Raw genomic sequence first — 16,076 nt, 5'->3', positions numbered from 1 at the left:
CTTTTGAGTATGACCAGCAGTGCTGTCATAAGCACACACATAAAAGTCCCACAGATGAGGCATCACTCATTCTTTATAAATGCCAAATACGAATGTTTTCTGGTTGCCAGTTTAAGATACGACACATCAAACTTGGTAGGAACTGTCAGTACTTCCTTAGAGGCCTAAGAATAAAGCAATGTACAGTAACTAGAAGCAATGGGAGTTTTAAATCTTCTGATCCTCTCCAAACATGAAGTCACAGACTTGGATGCATTGCTTTAGAAGCCCAAGTAAATGGACTCAGCACTCCAGACTCATCGTAGCCAACTATAGCAGCAAAAAACACATCTCTCACTGAATTAACCTTTGGCTGAATTGCTTCAGTACAGCTTTTCAATGGACGTTACAGATTTATAAGAAAAAAATCTGTTTGTTCTCCACTAGTGATTATCTCTTAATTCTGCTCTTGAATGAATTAATCTTTAACCTGTAATCAGCAAACTAACACTCTACAACTAAATTCCTATGGGGTGGAGAAAGCTTTCTTTAACAAGAAAGTTCAACAACCAAACTACTTGCCTCATTTTCTGCAAACGTTCCTCCTGAACTTGAATTAGGTGCTGAAATCCCCCTGATTTCAATGAGAACGCTTATCTCCAAATTGAAGTATAATTTAGGATAGCCTGAGGACACGTCTGTATGGGCAGTGCTCCTATTTGGGTGCCTGAGTTCAGGGCTGCCTAAATGGGACTCAGCTTTGATCCTCAAGCTGAACTGCACTACAACCAAACTCACGGGTACAGAGACGGTACTCATTAGCTTGGGCACATCTCTGAGCAATGTGGTTACTGCAGCCTCTAGGCTGAAACTCATTTACATCCAGCTCACAGAATAGACAACCTGAAATGTTGTGCAGCCACCCATGTAGATTTGCCCCAAGGGAAATGAAAACTCAGGACATTTCCGTCACACCGCTGTTTTCAGTAAATTCTTTTCACACCCAAAACTGTATCAAGCACTTCATTGTCAAGCTTGAATACGCCAACATCAGTATGCAAGATCAGGACACATTAACATGTAAAAAAGGCAAGTGGAAATCTTCTATGGAAGTTTTCAGGCAGTTTTCCAAATATGAATAAGAATGTAAGATAGTTCAGTGAGCTGGTGATATCAAAACTACCCAGTTTTGCTCTTTTGGTGGTGGTGGTTTTTTTTTCCCCTAAACTCTTCAGAAGATTTTAAAGGGAGCGTATCTGTTGTTATTTGGATATAGAACAACTATATAGAACTCCCAATTGTTCTTTGCTTGAACAAGCTAATGATGAGCAAAGAGCTCAAGAGCCATAATTTCAGCTGTTCTAGATGTTACAGTTTCCCACTGTTGCACTGCTTCCATTAAGCGGACAAAAATGAAATTAAACGAATAATTTTAGATAGCTTATCATTAAAGCTTCACAGAGTCACACAACTGTTGGGGTTGGAAGGGACCCTTAGAGTTTTTAAGTCCAACCCACCGGCTAAAGAGCGTTCTCTACAGTAGATCACACAGGTAGACACCCAGACAGGTCTTAAATATCTCAAGAGACAGGTTTTCATTATAGTTTGTTCAATATCTACAGCTTCCCTGTAAGGATATATAAAACTCATGTAATCTTATAAGTATGTAACAGTTTTTGTACATACTAGTAGGTTTACTGATAGCAAAGACAGCTGTAAACAAAGGAATACAGTTCCATAAAGTTAAATGAATTTTGTCCTCGGCACTACAGTAAAAATACTACTGCTAACCAGGCTATACATGCTGCAAAAACGAGAATTTAAAGTCAATTCCAAGTTTCCAGGTGGTGCAGTTTTGTCTCAAATGCAAAGCAGAACTGCTATACTAACTCCTGACATATACCATCTTCTAATAAGCTCGACAGGGCGTGGTTAAACCTGTAATTAACTACCAAAATATCTTGCTTAGAGACATGGCAGTCTTCAGCGCTTTAGCCTTTAAATGGAAGACACATCTTCATATGTTCCAGCTCTGCTACAAGTTAGGGGGTACGTGCAAGAAAACAACTGATTGAGATTCAGTAGGCCACATTATTCAAGAGGTCATTTCAGATAATTGTGTTTTCTGCAGGTCTATATATATGCATATATATATGCATAATCCTATGAAAAGGGTGCAGGGAAACTACAATGCTTTTTCATGCACTGAAAATGTCTACTCTAAGAGCACTCCATGGTGCCTACTGGTAAATTACATCAGCTTTTTGTGCAGAGTTGGCCAAGCAGAAGAAAGATCCTGGTGTGAGCTGTACAGGTCTCCTCATAGCCAAGGTTTAAAGATCCATCACAAATATCAGTCTTTTTTCCATTAAAGCCAAACCACAGCACCATCCCTTCACATGACTGTGATCAGCAAATGGAAGTTTTATCATGAAAGTCTTGGTGTAACTGTAAAAAATTAAAGAAAATGCAGTAACCTTCAAGTGTGCTCACCTCATTTACGACAAGGTGAGCACCCTTTGACAAAACACCAGAAAGACTTACAGGAAAAGGTGTGAAATGCTTCTGTATTTGCTGGCACCACTTGAATCAAGAACAAGCACTAACAAGTAATGGCCTTGAGGAATCTACTTGTTATGTTCCTTTGCCAGCCTCTCCCAGCAGGTGTTGCCATGTGGGGATTTGTAGTAGAAAAAACCCAGATGCACACAGAAGGACGAGAGGGAGGGAGGGGACGGGACACGTGTGTTGGGAGAGCTTTAGATGAAATTAAAATCTGATGATCAATGAAAACAGGAGGTTTGATGGAAAGCCAAAGAACATTTTGCTTTCTAGTTTTTCCATGGAAAAATTCCATTCCCTACAGAACTTCTCATTGTGTGTACGCTTGTCATGCTACTGTAAGTCCCATCAGACCTTTAGGAAACACAATAGCACAACAATTATTATCAACAACACTTGATATTTTTATTAATTATCAATGTAGATGGAATTGGAATCCAAAGACCTGGCATCATTGAGGCACATAATTTACATATGAACGTACCAGTAAATTGTACTCACTGGTTCATCATCGCTATCACCATACCATAGGAAAAGGAAAATGCAAGTAGAACCTTTGCCTGGGCTAGTAATTTTTCCTAACAGTTTTGCAAGGCTAAATTTCTCACCCTCCTCTCAATTTGCCAGACTAAAACACCCTAGGCTATCTCAACCAATGCTGATTATTTTCCATTGAGTCATGCATGTACTGATTCATTCTGGAGATGCAGCTGTTCCAAACTCTAGCCTTTCTCAAGAACTGCAGAAGAACTACACACATGTACAAGGGAAAGCTGACAAGCAGCACACAGCAAGGCCTGGTACAGAGGCTGACTGCTTGCCACCCTTTCCATTCCCTTCTCTTCTTGTAAAGAAGACAACACCAGAATTAAAAACTTTTAATCCTGCTCCTCATGATACAATCTCTATTGCAAAAGCTCATCAAAGATGTAAAGTAACAAGACTGAGGCTTTCATTAACTTAAAAAAAAAAAAAGAAAGAAAACACAGTTTCTCTTTTCCTCATGTCTACGCAGAAAGAATACTCTGCAAGAACCTTAGGCAACAAAAGTTCACCCCCTATGGGCTGCCCAGGGAGGTGGTGGAGTCACCAACCCTGAGGTGGTGAACACCCTGGAGGTGTTCAAGGAACATCTGGACATTGTGCTGAGGGACATGGTTTAGTGAGAACTATTGGTGATGGTTGGACTGGGTGATCCTGTGGGTCTTTTCCAACCTTGGTGATTCTATGATTCTAATCCTAGACCGGTTAACCATCACTGTTATAGTCCTCATATTGTGCTAGCTCTGAATGTTTCTTTAATTAACATACTCAATCTTTTCTTGAAAAAAAAAAAAAGGTTCAGAACTCCTAAATTTAATACTACTCTTGTTAAAATGGCATGTTTTTTGTTGATTTTAAAGTTATCTGGATTAAATCCTAAAGAACCTAAGGACTTAATATCCCAGAGCCATTGAGTAAGGAGTAACGTGAACAGACAAGCAAAGAAAGGCAGGTAAACAGCATTTCAGACTGGATTGGAATAACTGAGCGGACTCAAGCTATGCATTACACTGACAGCAGAGTAACTGACCAGCTCAGAGCAGCATTATACTAAAACCACACCTTAGGGAAGAACTCCAGTGGCAAGAGCAGGGGCAGTGCAGTGAGGTGGCAGGCGCAGGAAGGATTACTGCTCAGCAGCTAATAGATAAATACGATGCCAAAATAACTCCATGAATCTGAAAACTATTTTCTTTTTAAACCAATTACACTTTTAAAGTGGGAAATGAACTGCAGTCAATTTCATATAAAGTGAGTAATTTCATAATACTGTATGCTGAATTGCAGTAGGGTCCTATATATGCTTACAGTGAGTTAACAAATTATTAACGTTTTAGGTCCTTACCTTCACTTGGGGGTATGACTTTTTGTTCTTTTCACTGGAAGCACCAGGAAGTCCACCATGTGAAGGCCCTTCGCATACATATCGGAATCGAAAACCCCTCTGTGGAAATAAAAAGAAACTTGTAAAGTGTTTGAAAATGAAACTGAAAAAAGACAGCACGTGTGCGCTTGCGCACACACACACAAAACTTGCCCAAACAGCCCGCAAACGGTAAAGTTACAACTGATCATCCCTGAAATACCGACTGAATACTGTTGACAAAGCACCACTGAGCCAGCTCCAGGTAAAGTGATCTATTCCTACTCTTACACATTAGCAACGGGCAGAAATTCTCCTTTCAGTAAGTGAAGACATTCTGAAGCAGAGATCTATTTATACTCTCAAAACAAGATAATAAATAAATGACAAGAGAATACAGCAACAGATGCTATTTCTGTCACAACAGATGTTAAGTAGAGAGGGTTGCAAACAACCACAGGGAAAAGAATGTGGATGAAACTGAAATCCTTTCTCCTTGTGGGAAGAGCATGTGGAAGTCATATCTCTGACCAGAGTGAAGTCCAGAGGCCTCACAAATGTTTCAGAGCACTTTGTATGACCCACTAGCAATCACTCACAGCAGTACATGTATTCCATTTTGATGGAACTAATATTCCCTTTGCTTTACTAAGTCCTCCATATGGTACAGAAAATGCAAATTTTAAGCAAAAGTACCTGGTAATGCTTAACTCTACTTAACTATGCTATTTTATCTGCCCCCTCCCACCCCTGAACTTTCAGACCTACTCTCCAGTCCTGCAAATTCTGACACAGCCCATTATACACAGCCCCCCTGATGGATTCAAGGCCATCCATTAAGTGTTGCTTTCTTCATGAAAGATCTTTAGCCTCTGCCTAATAGAAGGCATCCCTGAAGTTGATGTCTCTACTAGCTGACAGCGAACTGGCTCAAAAAATTACTCTGTAATCTCTAGCATCTATCTCACTGAAGCCTTTTCAGTTTATGAACAAGCCTCTCAAGCAAATGGAAAGATCTGTCTTTTGTTTAGATTCCGACTGGACAATGTAATCAAACCTAAATAACATATTTGCTTTCCCACAGAGTATTGAGCAACAAAGTGAAGTGCTCAACTATGAGCCTGAGCTCCAGGTATCCAGCAGGCAAAAGTTTCCGGAGTCATGACGTGTGGAATGACTCAGGCTCTCTTCATTTGCCATGCCTTAGGGCCTAAAGGTCTAGCAGACATCTGACTGGCCTTCCCCAGTCTATCATCCTTCCAGTGCCAGCTGTGTTATCACACATACAATCCTATACTTCCCCGCTGTCTCTTATTCCCAAAATGATCACAAGCAAAGTGCTCTGTCTATGGATCACTCTTATTATACCATATAAACCTATGCTCAGCTTGCTTCGTGGGTACTCCACTACAGAGCTGCTTGCAGAAATGTCTTGTATGGAAAGAGTGGCTTCCTTTCAGACACTGCACACTACAGGTTCTGCCATACAAAGAAACGACCTGATTGAGAATGAACTAAAACAACAAGGAGGAAGCAGCATATTCTTCCAAGAGTTCACAGTACACTGCCCCCCATTCCCAATAAGGGAGGCTGAAGTAAAAAAAGGACTCAGTGTGACCCTGAAACAAACATCCTCTGCAGTCTCCTAGAAAAAAAGACTGGAGCCTGACATGCTTTTGCAGAAGACCAAGCACAGAGCAGAATGGCTTCTAGACTCCCTTGTCTACTTAACAGCCTCAGTCTAGGATTTTATGCAACTTTGAACTTCTGTTGCAGGAAAACTAACCAGTACATTGCAATGAAATTGACACCACAAGGGCAGCTTAAGTGAGAGTCTGCTTCCAAGTCACAAAAACAGTTACTTTCAATAATTAATCTTCATTTTTCTTGAATTACTCAGAACAGCCAACTGTGACAACAGGAATCTCCAAGGACAACAACACTTCTTCATGATGGCAAAACACAAGTCAAAATTTCCTGTAACTTCTGGGGACAGAATTTTTGCTTTTTTCCTTTTGTTTCACACCTTTCAAGAAACACAAAACAAATTCTAAAAATCTGCCATGCCTATTAATTTGTATTTCCAAATACTGGGGCACTGAAGAGTTGTTTCTCAGATGAAAAGCTTATATCTAACAAGATATTTTTTTAAACCCTCAGTTTGTTTTTTTTTCCTTCTCTTAGACATTTCCAAAGAGACACAGAGATGAAGAAGAAACAAAACAGGAAACAATTCGACTACGAAAGCAAGAGGAAAAAATGCTTATGGTTAAGTGCAATATTTGTTATTAACTTTAACCTCTTCAACACTTCTTTTCTCATCTTAAGTCACAGTTTTATTTATAGCTGAACACAGTGACGTACGTATTGCAAAGATTTTCCAAATGTTACCTGTTTTGGCTGTTCAATGATTTGAAGATACGGTCCATCTGCTAACATAAGAGAAAAGTGTTAGCACAACATTATATTTCTATTGCTATGAAACACGAGTTACAGGGAAAAAACCGATATCTTCCAATGTCTTGACATTTTTGAAAGCAGCTAGGCATCTTCAGAACATAAATAAAATTTTAATGAATAATTTAATCAGCTGAAAGTCAACCACTGCTAATCTTTACTAAGATCAGTGGAGTAAGAAGGGAATTAGTAATTTACAAAAGCTTAATTTTACCTCAAAGGGCATGAAGGGGCAACTCAGATCAGCCAGTTAAGACACTCAGAAGTGAGTAAGAAAAGGATTCTCTCCTTACCACTGATGAGTACGCTGGCCTTCCCAAGTGAAGGTTAAATGTTGCGTTTAAACCCTTTGGGCTCTAAAGACTGTATTCACCAAGCCTTGGCCCCAGGGCTTCCTAGTGCCTAAGTGCTCCTGAAAGTTTTCAGACAGCTAATGGGAAGCTCTGAGGTGTGGGAATATTGGAGGAATTCAAGCTGTCTCAACATGTCTCAACAGTCAGATCTGCTTTAGAAAATGGAACTGAGGAGCCTAAACAACTTTCATTCTTTTAATAATTTCAGATATACTTTTAAAATATATTGTTCTGCTGCATCTCTAAAACATGGAACACACCATGTTTGAGTACAAATACAGACTATAATGAAATCCATATTTGTCCATGTTGTCAATACATGGAGTTAAGTTAATAAATTCTGCTTGTTTTTCAGACAAGACCTATTAGCTTTACCAAGCTTAAGCCTTGCATCATTCCCTAAATGCTCGCTAATTTAAAACCATAAGCCTCATTCAAAATTCACCAGCATAAACATCTACCAGAGTTGAGAATGAATCACCTCAAAGGCAGAATTTCTTTTCTGTTTCTTTACCAACAAAGAAGAGGATTTCAATGCTAAGAATTCAGTTGTTATCAAAGCAGACTCCAAACAACAACTTCACTTGCTGTGAACACCCGCATAATTTACCACCAGCTATAGTCCTGTTACATTTATGCATCATTCATTGCTTATACCCCATTAAAGTTACTAATATTGAAGAATCCAGCAAGTTCACTGGTACACATGGAACATTCAGAACAGACAATACGCAGTTACATGGCAGGGCCTGCAAGCACACATAGGGCATATCACACCTTGTCAACATCCAGAAGAAGGTATGATCAGCCTCTGAACATCTGCATCATCTGCAAGTACCATACAACCAGGTAACGCTTGGCTTAAGCACAGAACTATGTACCTGTATTGGCTCCCATCTAACAATAGGCCTCACGTTCACTGACAACTAAAAATGGCGGAGAATATGCTTATTTATAGTTTTGCAGCACAACTTCATGTGTCCTTCTTTGTTCCTCGCTACAGCTTTTCCTTAATAAAACACACCTTCATGTTTGAAGATATGTTCTTAACTGAACAGTTTTCTCTCTAAATGAAAAAATCTGTTAAGTAAGCTAATAGGTATAATTTTTATTTTGCTGTCAAAGCCAGCAAATGAATTTATTTCATATCAAAGTTACATTGCAAATGCCAGTCACAACAATTTCACATATAAAGGTTATTTATTTCCCAAGTCCAACACTCTTCCTGTGAAAAAGTAAACAGTGCTACAGCCAAAATCTTAGAAGTCATATAAAGCATGTGCCTCCAGAACAAATATACATCATTTTACACTGGAAAGCATGAAAAAATATTTTAGACTTTAGAAATTTTAATTAATATTTAGTTTTAGTGTGATTTTTCGCTTTGTTTTTTTGCGTGTAACATGGAGTCAAGTTGAATAAAGTTAGGTTTAAGTACGATACTGCACTTACATTTAACTGGCACTTTTATCTGTGAATAGACCTGCAACCCTCCCCATTATTTAGGCATCTAAAATGTTATACTTCATGTAATACTTTAGCAATCCAGAGGCCTTGCATCTTCTGAGCACTGGCAGAAATAATTCACATTAAATACAATGTAACTCATTTCTCAACCAAGCCTCTACCCAGGTCACGACCTGCCAAGCAGTTCTTCGACTGTTTTCCCCTTACGAATTCACTTTCAAAGCATATACTTGGGGTTGGAACCTGCACAAAATCCCACTGCTCTCTCTCAACCATTAAGCCAGAAAAACATAGTTGTCTTTTATACAAAAGCTGAGTGGTTACATAAGTCCACTAGAAAACAGCAGATCCAGGTTCAAGAGGTCAGCACGAGGGAGTTCATACACCTACTAGGGGGATTTACACTAATACTGGCCTAATGGAAAGCTTAAGGGGAATTCTTTGTACTACTGGCATAGTTTCACCTTGCATGCAGGAGAATGAAAAGTTTAGGACAGCAGCACTCGTGTCCTCTTGGGACAGAAAAAAACCAAACACAAAAACTTATAAAAATCACACAAACACAAGAAAAATAAAATTAAATATCAATACTAGGAACACAATAGGTTGCAGTGTAAATGTCTAAAAGCAAATTATATCTGCTGACATTAATAAGTGACAGCAGACAGATTAATCAAACATATATCAATTCATGTATAGCAAAGGTTTGCAAGATCTCATTTTAGTTTTTGAGTTGTATGAATAAATATTCCCTCTTTTCCTATCACTAAGTTAATACTCTGGTATAGCATATGGAGCACACCTGAGCAAGTGGACAGAGAAGGCATACTAAGGCATTTAATTATAACAAAAATTCTATTTAAAAATAAAAATAGCAATATTCAAGGTAACTTTCAAGTATAGCTAATATATCAACTATGAAAAGAATTATTCTTTGCAACACATCTCATACAGCCAATATTCCCTAGACACTTTCCAGAAGCACATTAGACAGACAGCCTAACATTTGTTATGTGGTCTCTCCTCCATCTCTTCCTCTCTTTCTCTCAAATCTTTCCTAAGGAAGAGAAAAATACAAAAGTGTTTTGCAAAGGAATGTTTCTAATAGTTCATTTCTATTAAGTAGGCATGTCTGGTCTAAACAAATGAAAGCTGAAGGTGTACACCTTGCAAACAGAATGAATAACTATAAGATTTGTGACAAACATTTGCACCTTTGTTCTAGGCTGGAAACAGCCCAATTAAAGTTGTGTTCTTCAAGTTCTTTTATAACAACCAACTCCTTTTTAGGCATCACACAGCCAGGAAAAGGAATGTTACTAAACACAGGAAGGCTGAAGCAGGATGAAGTAATGGAGATCATCTCCACATAGGAATAACTCCCACAGCTGCCAAGCATTGCCAAGAGTCTCCTCATGACTTGCCTGGCACTGCTGCACAACCAGGAGGACCATGGACATCACACATTCCGCTAACCAGGAGAGGGTTTGGTGCACTGCCACATTCTGATACTTCAGTGCTTCCTTTTCTGTCTTCTCCCCTCACTCGCCACAGGCCAACCTACATCCCACTACCTCCCCTCCAGCCTGACTCACAGTTGCACTTCCCCACATCTCCTTCAATTGCTAAATTTCTTCATTCTTCTTCTGAGTCAGAGGCCCTCCTGCATCTTGATACTCCCACTACTTCTTCCTTCTTCCTCTTGACAGGCCTCATCCTGCACACGCGCTTTGCAAAGGAGCACCCATCTTAGCTACATTCTTCCCGTCAAAGCCAATCCAAATAACAGTGGGCTTGCAATGCTGGTATGATATCTCTGCATGCCCTGTAACTGTGCTGTTTAACTCTGTGGATATGGATGAAACCATTCACAGCCTCATGGTCTTGGCTATTAAGCCTAATACCAATGCTCCTGAGTCAATTCTGGAAGTGGTAAATTGCTGCTACAAGCTCAAACTCTGGATCAAGCTGGACTGAGTCCAGAGGAGGGCCACCGGGATGAGCAGATGGGCTGGAGTACCTCTCCTATGGAGATAGGCTGAGAGAGTTGGGGTTGTTCAGCTTGGAGAATAGAAGGGAAACCTTCTAGCAGCCTTCCAGAACTTAGAGAACTACAGGAAAGATGAGGAGAGAAATTCCGTTGGGGAGTTTAACAGTTTTAAAGTAAAAAAGACTAGATTCAGATTAAATATTAGGAAGGAATCCTTCACTACGAGGGTGGTGAGGCACTGCAATAGGCTACCTAGAGAAGCTATGGATGCCTCATGTTGTGGCTTAACCCAGCAGGCAGCTAAGCACCACACAGATGATTGCTCAATCCAACTTTGTGACAAGAGAGAGAGCATTAGAAAACAAAACAAAACAAAAAAAAACCTCATGGGTTGAGATAAGGTCAGTTGAATAAGAAAGGGGGGGGAAAAAAAAGGCAAAAACTAAATCAAGAATAAAAATCCCAAGTAAAGCACAATGCAATTAACTCACCACTGGCTGACCCATGCCCAGGCAGTCCACAAGCAGCGGCTGCCCACCCAATGCCATTCAGTTTTATTTTTCAGCACGGGGCCTTACATCTAGCTGGGGGCAGCCGTCCTGGCTCTGTTCCCTTCCAGCTCCCTGGGTATCCCCAACCTCCTCACTGGCAGGGCAGCATGAGAAACCAAAGAGTCCTTACCTCTGTAAGCACTGCTCAGCAACAACTAAAATATTGATGCACTATCAGCAAATTTTCAACCTAAACCCAAAACACAACATTATACCAGCTACTAAAAAACAGAAAAGTATGTCAGCCAAAATCACCAGGATAGAAGAACCTGCTGACTTCATGCCATGCTGCTCCTGCTGTTGAAGGTATTTTAAAACATACAGCTCAGTCCTGCAGCTTGCACTGTTACAGGTGGTGTTGTAAATATAACTGTTTTCACAGAAGGCACACACAAACTACTTCTCCTTCTAGATTTAACTGTAAATGTAGAACTTGACCCATGTAACCAGCTACTACAGCTTTAGAGCCAAAATTACCAAGCACTAACCACAATTTTTATTTAAAACTGATGTGAGACAGAGAAAAAAGTGGGTAGAAAGATCTGAACACTGACAACTGCATGGAGAAAATCCTTGCCTCACATCTCAAAGATTTTTCTATTATTGTACATAGATGACAGAACATTCATCATCAGAAAGTCCCCAGATTCCCCGGCTATTTGTTGATTAACCTACACTGGCATGACATGGCAATCCATATATACATAATACCTGCCTGCCAACATAATATCTGACATTGTTCACTTACAAATGCATGATTAGATGGCACTTAAGTAATAATCTAGTCTGAAATTCATGTTTGTGATAACCTTAAAAGGGGATTATAAAAAGGACACTTCCTTTTAACTCAAGTAGATTGTGATAGGACAAGGGGCAATGGTTTTAAGCTCAAAGAGGTAAGGTTTAGATTGGATACCATTACAGGGAAATCAAAATTCCAATAAGGTCAATTGTCTCATAAAACCTCTGGGAGAGCAGCGAAGGCCCATTAATCTTACACTAATGAATCTTACTGTACAATTTTATCTGCCTTATTGAAAATGCACAGCAAATAAATGATGGCAACATTCATTTGTTGGACGTTTATCCACATTTGTCAAGAGCTTTACTCATCAGTGCAATTTATCTTGAAACAAATTATCTGTTTCATGTGTTTTTCTTGATCCCACCTCACCACTACTCGGTCAAGAAAACTGAGCTATGGTTTGAATCATAAAAAGCACTGAAAGAGTAAGTGTCTATTTTTAATTCTGCATTTATTATTATGTTAAGGTAGAATTTTAACTACAAAATAAAGGGCCAGTTGCTTATTTCATTTTATCCTTTATACCTTCACTGCTATCAAGTTTCTCAAATATACATAAAACACAACATACAATATGTGTTTGCCTTTTCAACAAAATAAAGCAATCAGAGGATGCTACCTGTGTATTTATACAACAGAGTTGATCAAACCAAATTAAGAAGACAAAGTTGCTATGTTAAAAGACATTAGCAACTATATTAAAGATAGCAAATCAAGAGAAACCTCATACGGTTAAACAGATTTTTATTCTCCTCCTCCTTTTAAATCAGCTATTTTAATAAATTAAGCTGGAGAAATGCTATTTTCTAAATTAAAAATTATAAAGAAATCCAATACCAAAACTAGACCAAGATTGACCAAGCAGCTGATACTGGCTGAACTGGAACTATTCTGCAAGAAACACTTGTTAGACTTTTGTAGTACACTGTTCGTTTATTTTCAGTATTTGGTTGCAAAATCTGACACTGAGATTTCAAAGCAGTGTAAAAATTCAGGAAGTCATCAGGTACTTTTAATACCAAACTGCTTCATTACAGGAAACACAGAAGTCACCAAGAAGGAAAAACACAATTGAATGATACAGGAAGTTGCATATACTCTACATTTTGTTAGTGAAAAACAAGCACCTTAAGAATTATTATAACTATTTAAGATGAAGGAGAAAAAAACATACATGCTGTACCCCGCAAACTGGCAATACAAACATTAGAGGTCACCAATTATGCAAATTTAGAATAATAATTATAAAAACAGGTCACTCAAAGCTCTTTGGTCAAAGCAATTAACTGACTGAAAGTTTTGTTTCTGTACAAGTCAAATGAAAATTAGATGAAACTTTCATAAAGGTACGTGATGCTTGAAAGCGTAATATGAAGTCAAACCAATGTACATCTTAAGAATAATGTAAACAAAGCAGCCTCTGAAAAGAACTTCACACATACAGAGAAACAAAAATAAATTACAACAACAAACAAAAGAAGCCAGGAGAAACAGCATGAAAATAATACAATCAAACAGCAACAGTTCCTACCTGTTCGTAGTGGTAAGTCTGAGGTGATGTAACCTGTATTATTAAATATTGTATTCATTCCCATGAGCTGGTCCATTGCAAACATCTACATTGAAAGAGAGCACATTCTTCATTACTACACATACAGTTTCCTAAAGCAACTTTTAGAAACAAATTTCTCTACGTTCAGATTTCAATAGGTTGACATTTTATATCTTGGTTTATTTTTGCTGTTAACAGCAATGCCAGCAAAGCTGATAGCAGTGAAACTTTTACCAGTGTGACATGTCTGCACTGAGCTCAGCACAGTTCCTAAGCCTGCATTTTGTTTACAGACTAACAGTTGTCAGTTGTTTGCTCAAAAGAGACGAGATGCCAAATTCTGGATATCTGACCCTACATGACTTGCTCAAAGACCCGCTGAGATCCACTTAAGTTTTAATTTCGAATTCTGCAATTAAACCCCACCAGACTACATTCCTTATTCAAATAAATCTACAAATTCTAAAGCAAGGAAACATAATGCCTAGGTGAAATTACAGTTTTTGTTTTGAATATCGACATGTCTTAACCCACTGTAATTATTGTCAAGTATAAATCTTCTAAAGTGGAAATGAAGGTGAGTAGAAATGGCCTGTTCTTCACTCCAACCTTTCACTCAAGCATTATTCTCACAGTTAAAATGAAGCATGAAATGATGAGATGTGGAAGAGCTGTGGAAAAGCCAAGATCTACTGATCTGTGAGTTAAAGAACATTCTAGTCATCAATATCAAGACAAATTTCAACTGAAATGATACAATGCTTCAGTGCATAGGTGGCATTATTTTCAGGTCAAGTCTAATGCCTGCCACAGGAGGAACTTCAGAGCAAATATCACAGGCAAACAGGCCATAAAAACGAGATGGTTATCAACTGTTTCTTCAAACAGGCCTTTATACTTTATACTGTTCCTCCTTTATACTTTAGCCATTCCACCAGTGGTAAGGTACTTTACTGGTCATGTAAAGACTGGCTTAGAAAATAGCTGTATTGCTTTTACATTTCCATGTTCTTAAGGCTAGGAAATGGCAGGACAGTATAAGAGGTAACCAACACAAATACCTAGTAAAGAAAAGAGTGAAAATACACAAAGCCACTCACTTGGGGATCTGACACTCCCATGATATATGGATCCTCTCCTGCCATTTTAAGTCCTGAAATAAAGAATAAGAACTTTTTTTTTTTTTTGAAATACAGATTAATACTGAAAGCTAAAAAGCTTAATTTACTTACAGCACATTAATAACTTCTAAAACACTCCCCAAATTCCCCAGTATTTGCACTGCATGGGCTAAGGACAGGATCAGTTACAGCTAGGATCTTCCATTGCTTGCTCCCAAGCACCTCAAGACTCCAGTCAAAGTCCTGAAGTCAAAATTTATCACAAATTCATTAAAATTAGGACTTAATTTGTACCTGTCTTTAGCCTGACTATTCTGCTTGAGTAAGCAAAATCATTATCATAGTACAGCAAAGGAAGCACTCTGCATTTTTATACAATTAAAGTCTTCAAGATCGTTAATGAATGAATCCTAACATCTTTCTCGTGAAGGACTACTAAATGAAAGATAAGAATCTCCAAGAAGGAACATTCCATGTTTTCTCTCTAAATAAAATAAACAAAAGAGTGAAACATCGACTCCTTTGAAGCACCTTTATTTCCCAAGGTCCACAAATGTTTGACATCCAGACACCAATGGTGCTGACAGTGACAATTCTGGCTACACAAAAAACATAACCCTCTGCAGAGGTCTTGATGTCAAAGCTGGTTTAGCCTGCCTTATCTTTCCAGGACATGGAATGGCAAGCCAGTAGTGGAACCTGGAACTTTCTAGGTCTGCTTTAAAAATGCAGCTGCTATTTCTTCTCATGTAGACATTACTGAAAGAATTACAATTCCATTTGTGTTGAGGCTGCTAAATAAAAGAGGCTCTCCAAGGGGACACCTGAAAATAACAATAGTGACAATTTCAAGACTCATGTCTGCATACACACAGACATTCTGAATACGGGTAATAACTAAAAATAGTTACGAACGTGTTGCTGGTACTCGTTTTCCACCACAGTGAACATGAATCACGTTTTGAAGTGAACTAGTATACAAGTAAAGAAAATCTGAGTCATTATATGCACTCTGAAAAAATCAGGCAAATATCCAATAGATGGCTGGAATTTTTGCATGTTTCACTGTGACAGACTCAGATCATTAACGAGCTCCAGTGACAACACACAGCCATCCGTGTCATCTCTCATATTTAATTAGTTCCTATTTTGTGCGTCACATAAGCAAAGTTATGTTTAGAAAGACCTAAAATCCCCAAATAACGGTAACAAAGATTCTGAGGAACTACAATCAATCCCAACTGTCCGGTTTGCTAACTGCAGACTTTTCCACAACCTTTTCAAACAGAACATCTCACACCTTTATCCGTAAGCCCATCAGGATAAACTTAAC

At 38.6% G+C, this 16,076-nt stretch overlaps 1 protein-coding gene across 2 annotated transcripts in view; it reads right to left on the bottom strand.

Moving 5' to 3' along the window:
* The window catches only part of NFKB1 (nuclear factor kappa B subunit 1), a 53,955-nt gene that overhangs the window by 28,140 nt on the left and 9,739 nt on the right, over positions 1–16,076 (bottom strand). The window contains exons 2-5 of one of the 2 annotated variants that reach the window (XM_015862092.2): positions 14,723–14,775; positions 13,602–13,686; positions 6,839–6,879; positions 4,430–4,528 (exon numbers count right to left, since the gene is read on the bottom strand). In XM_015862092.2, the coding sequence (XP_015717578.1) occupies positions 4,430–4,528; positions 6,839–6,879; positions 13,602–13,686; positions 14,723–14,767 (270 nt within the window). In that variant the 5' untranslated portion in view covers positions 14,768–14,775. The remainder of the gene's footprint in view (positions 1–4,429; positions 4,529–6,838; positions 6,880–13,601; positions 13,687–14,722; positions 14,776–16,076) is intronic. The other variant, XM_015862093.2, reaches the window with a different exon arrangement.

This window comes from Coturnix japonica, chromosome 4, assembly GCF_001577835.2.
Source record: "Coturnix japonica isolate 7356 chromosome 4, Coturnix japonica 2.1, whole genome shotgun sequence".
Lineage (NCBI taxonomy): Eukaryota > Metazoa > Chordata > Aves > Galliformes > Phasianidae > Coturnix > Coturnix japonica.
Note: the sequence above shows the minus strand (reverse complement) of the source record. Positions and strands in the feature narration are given on the sequence as shown.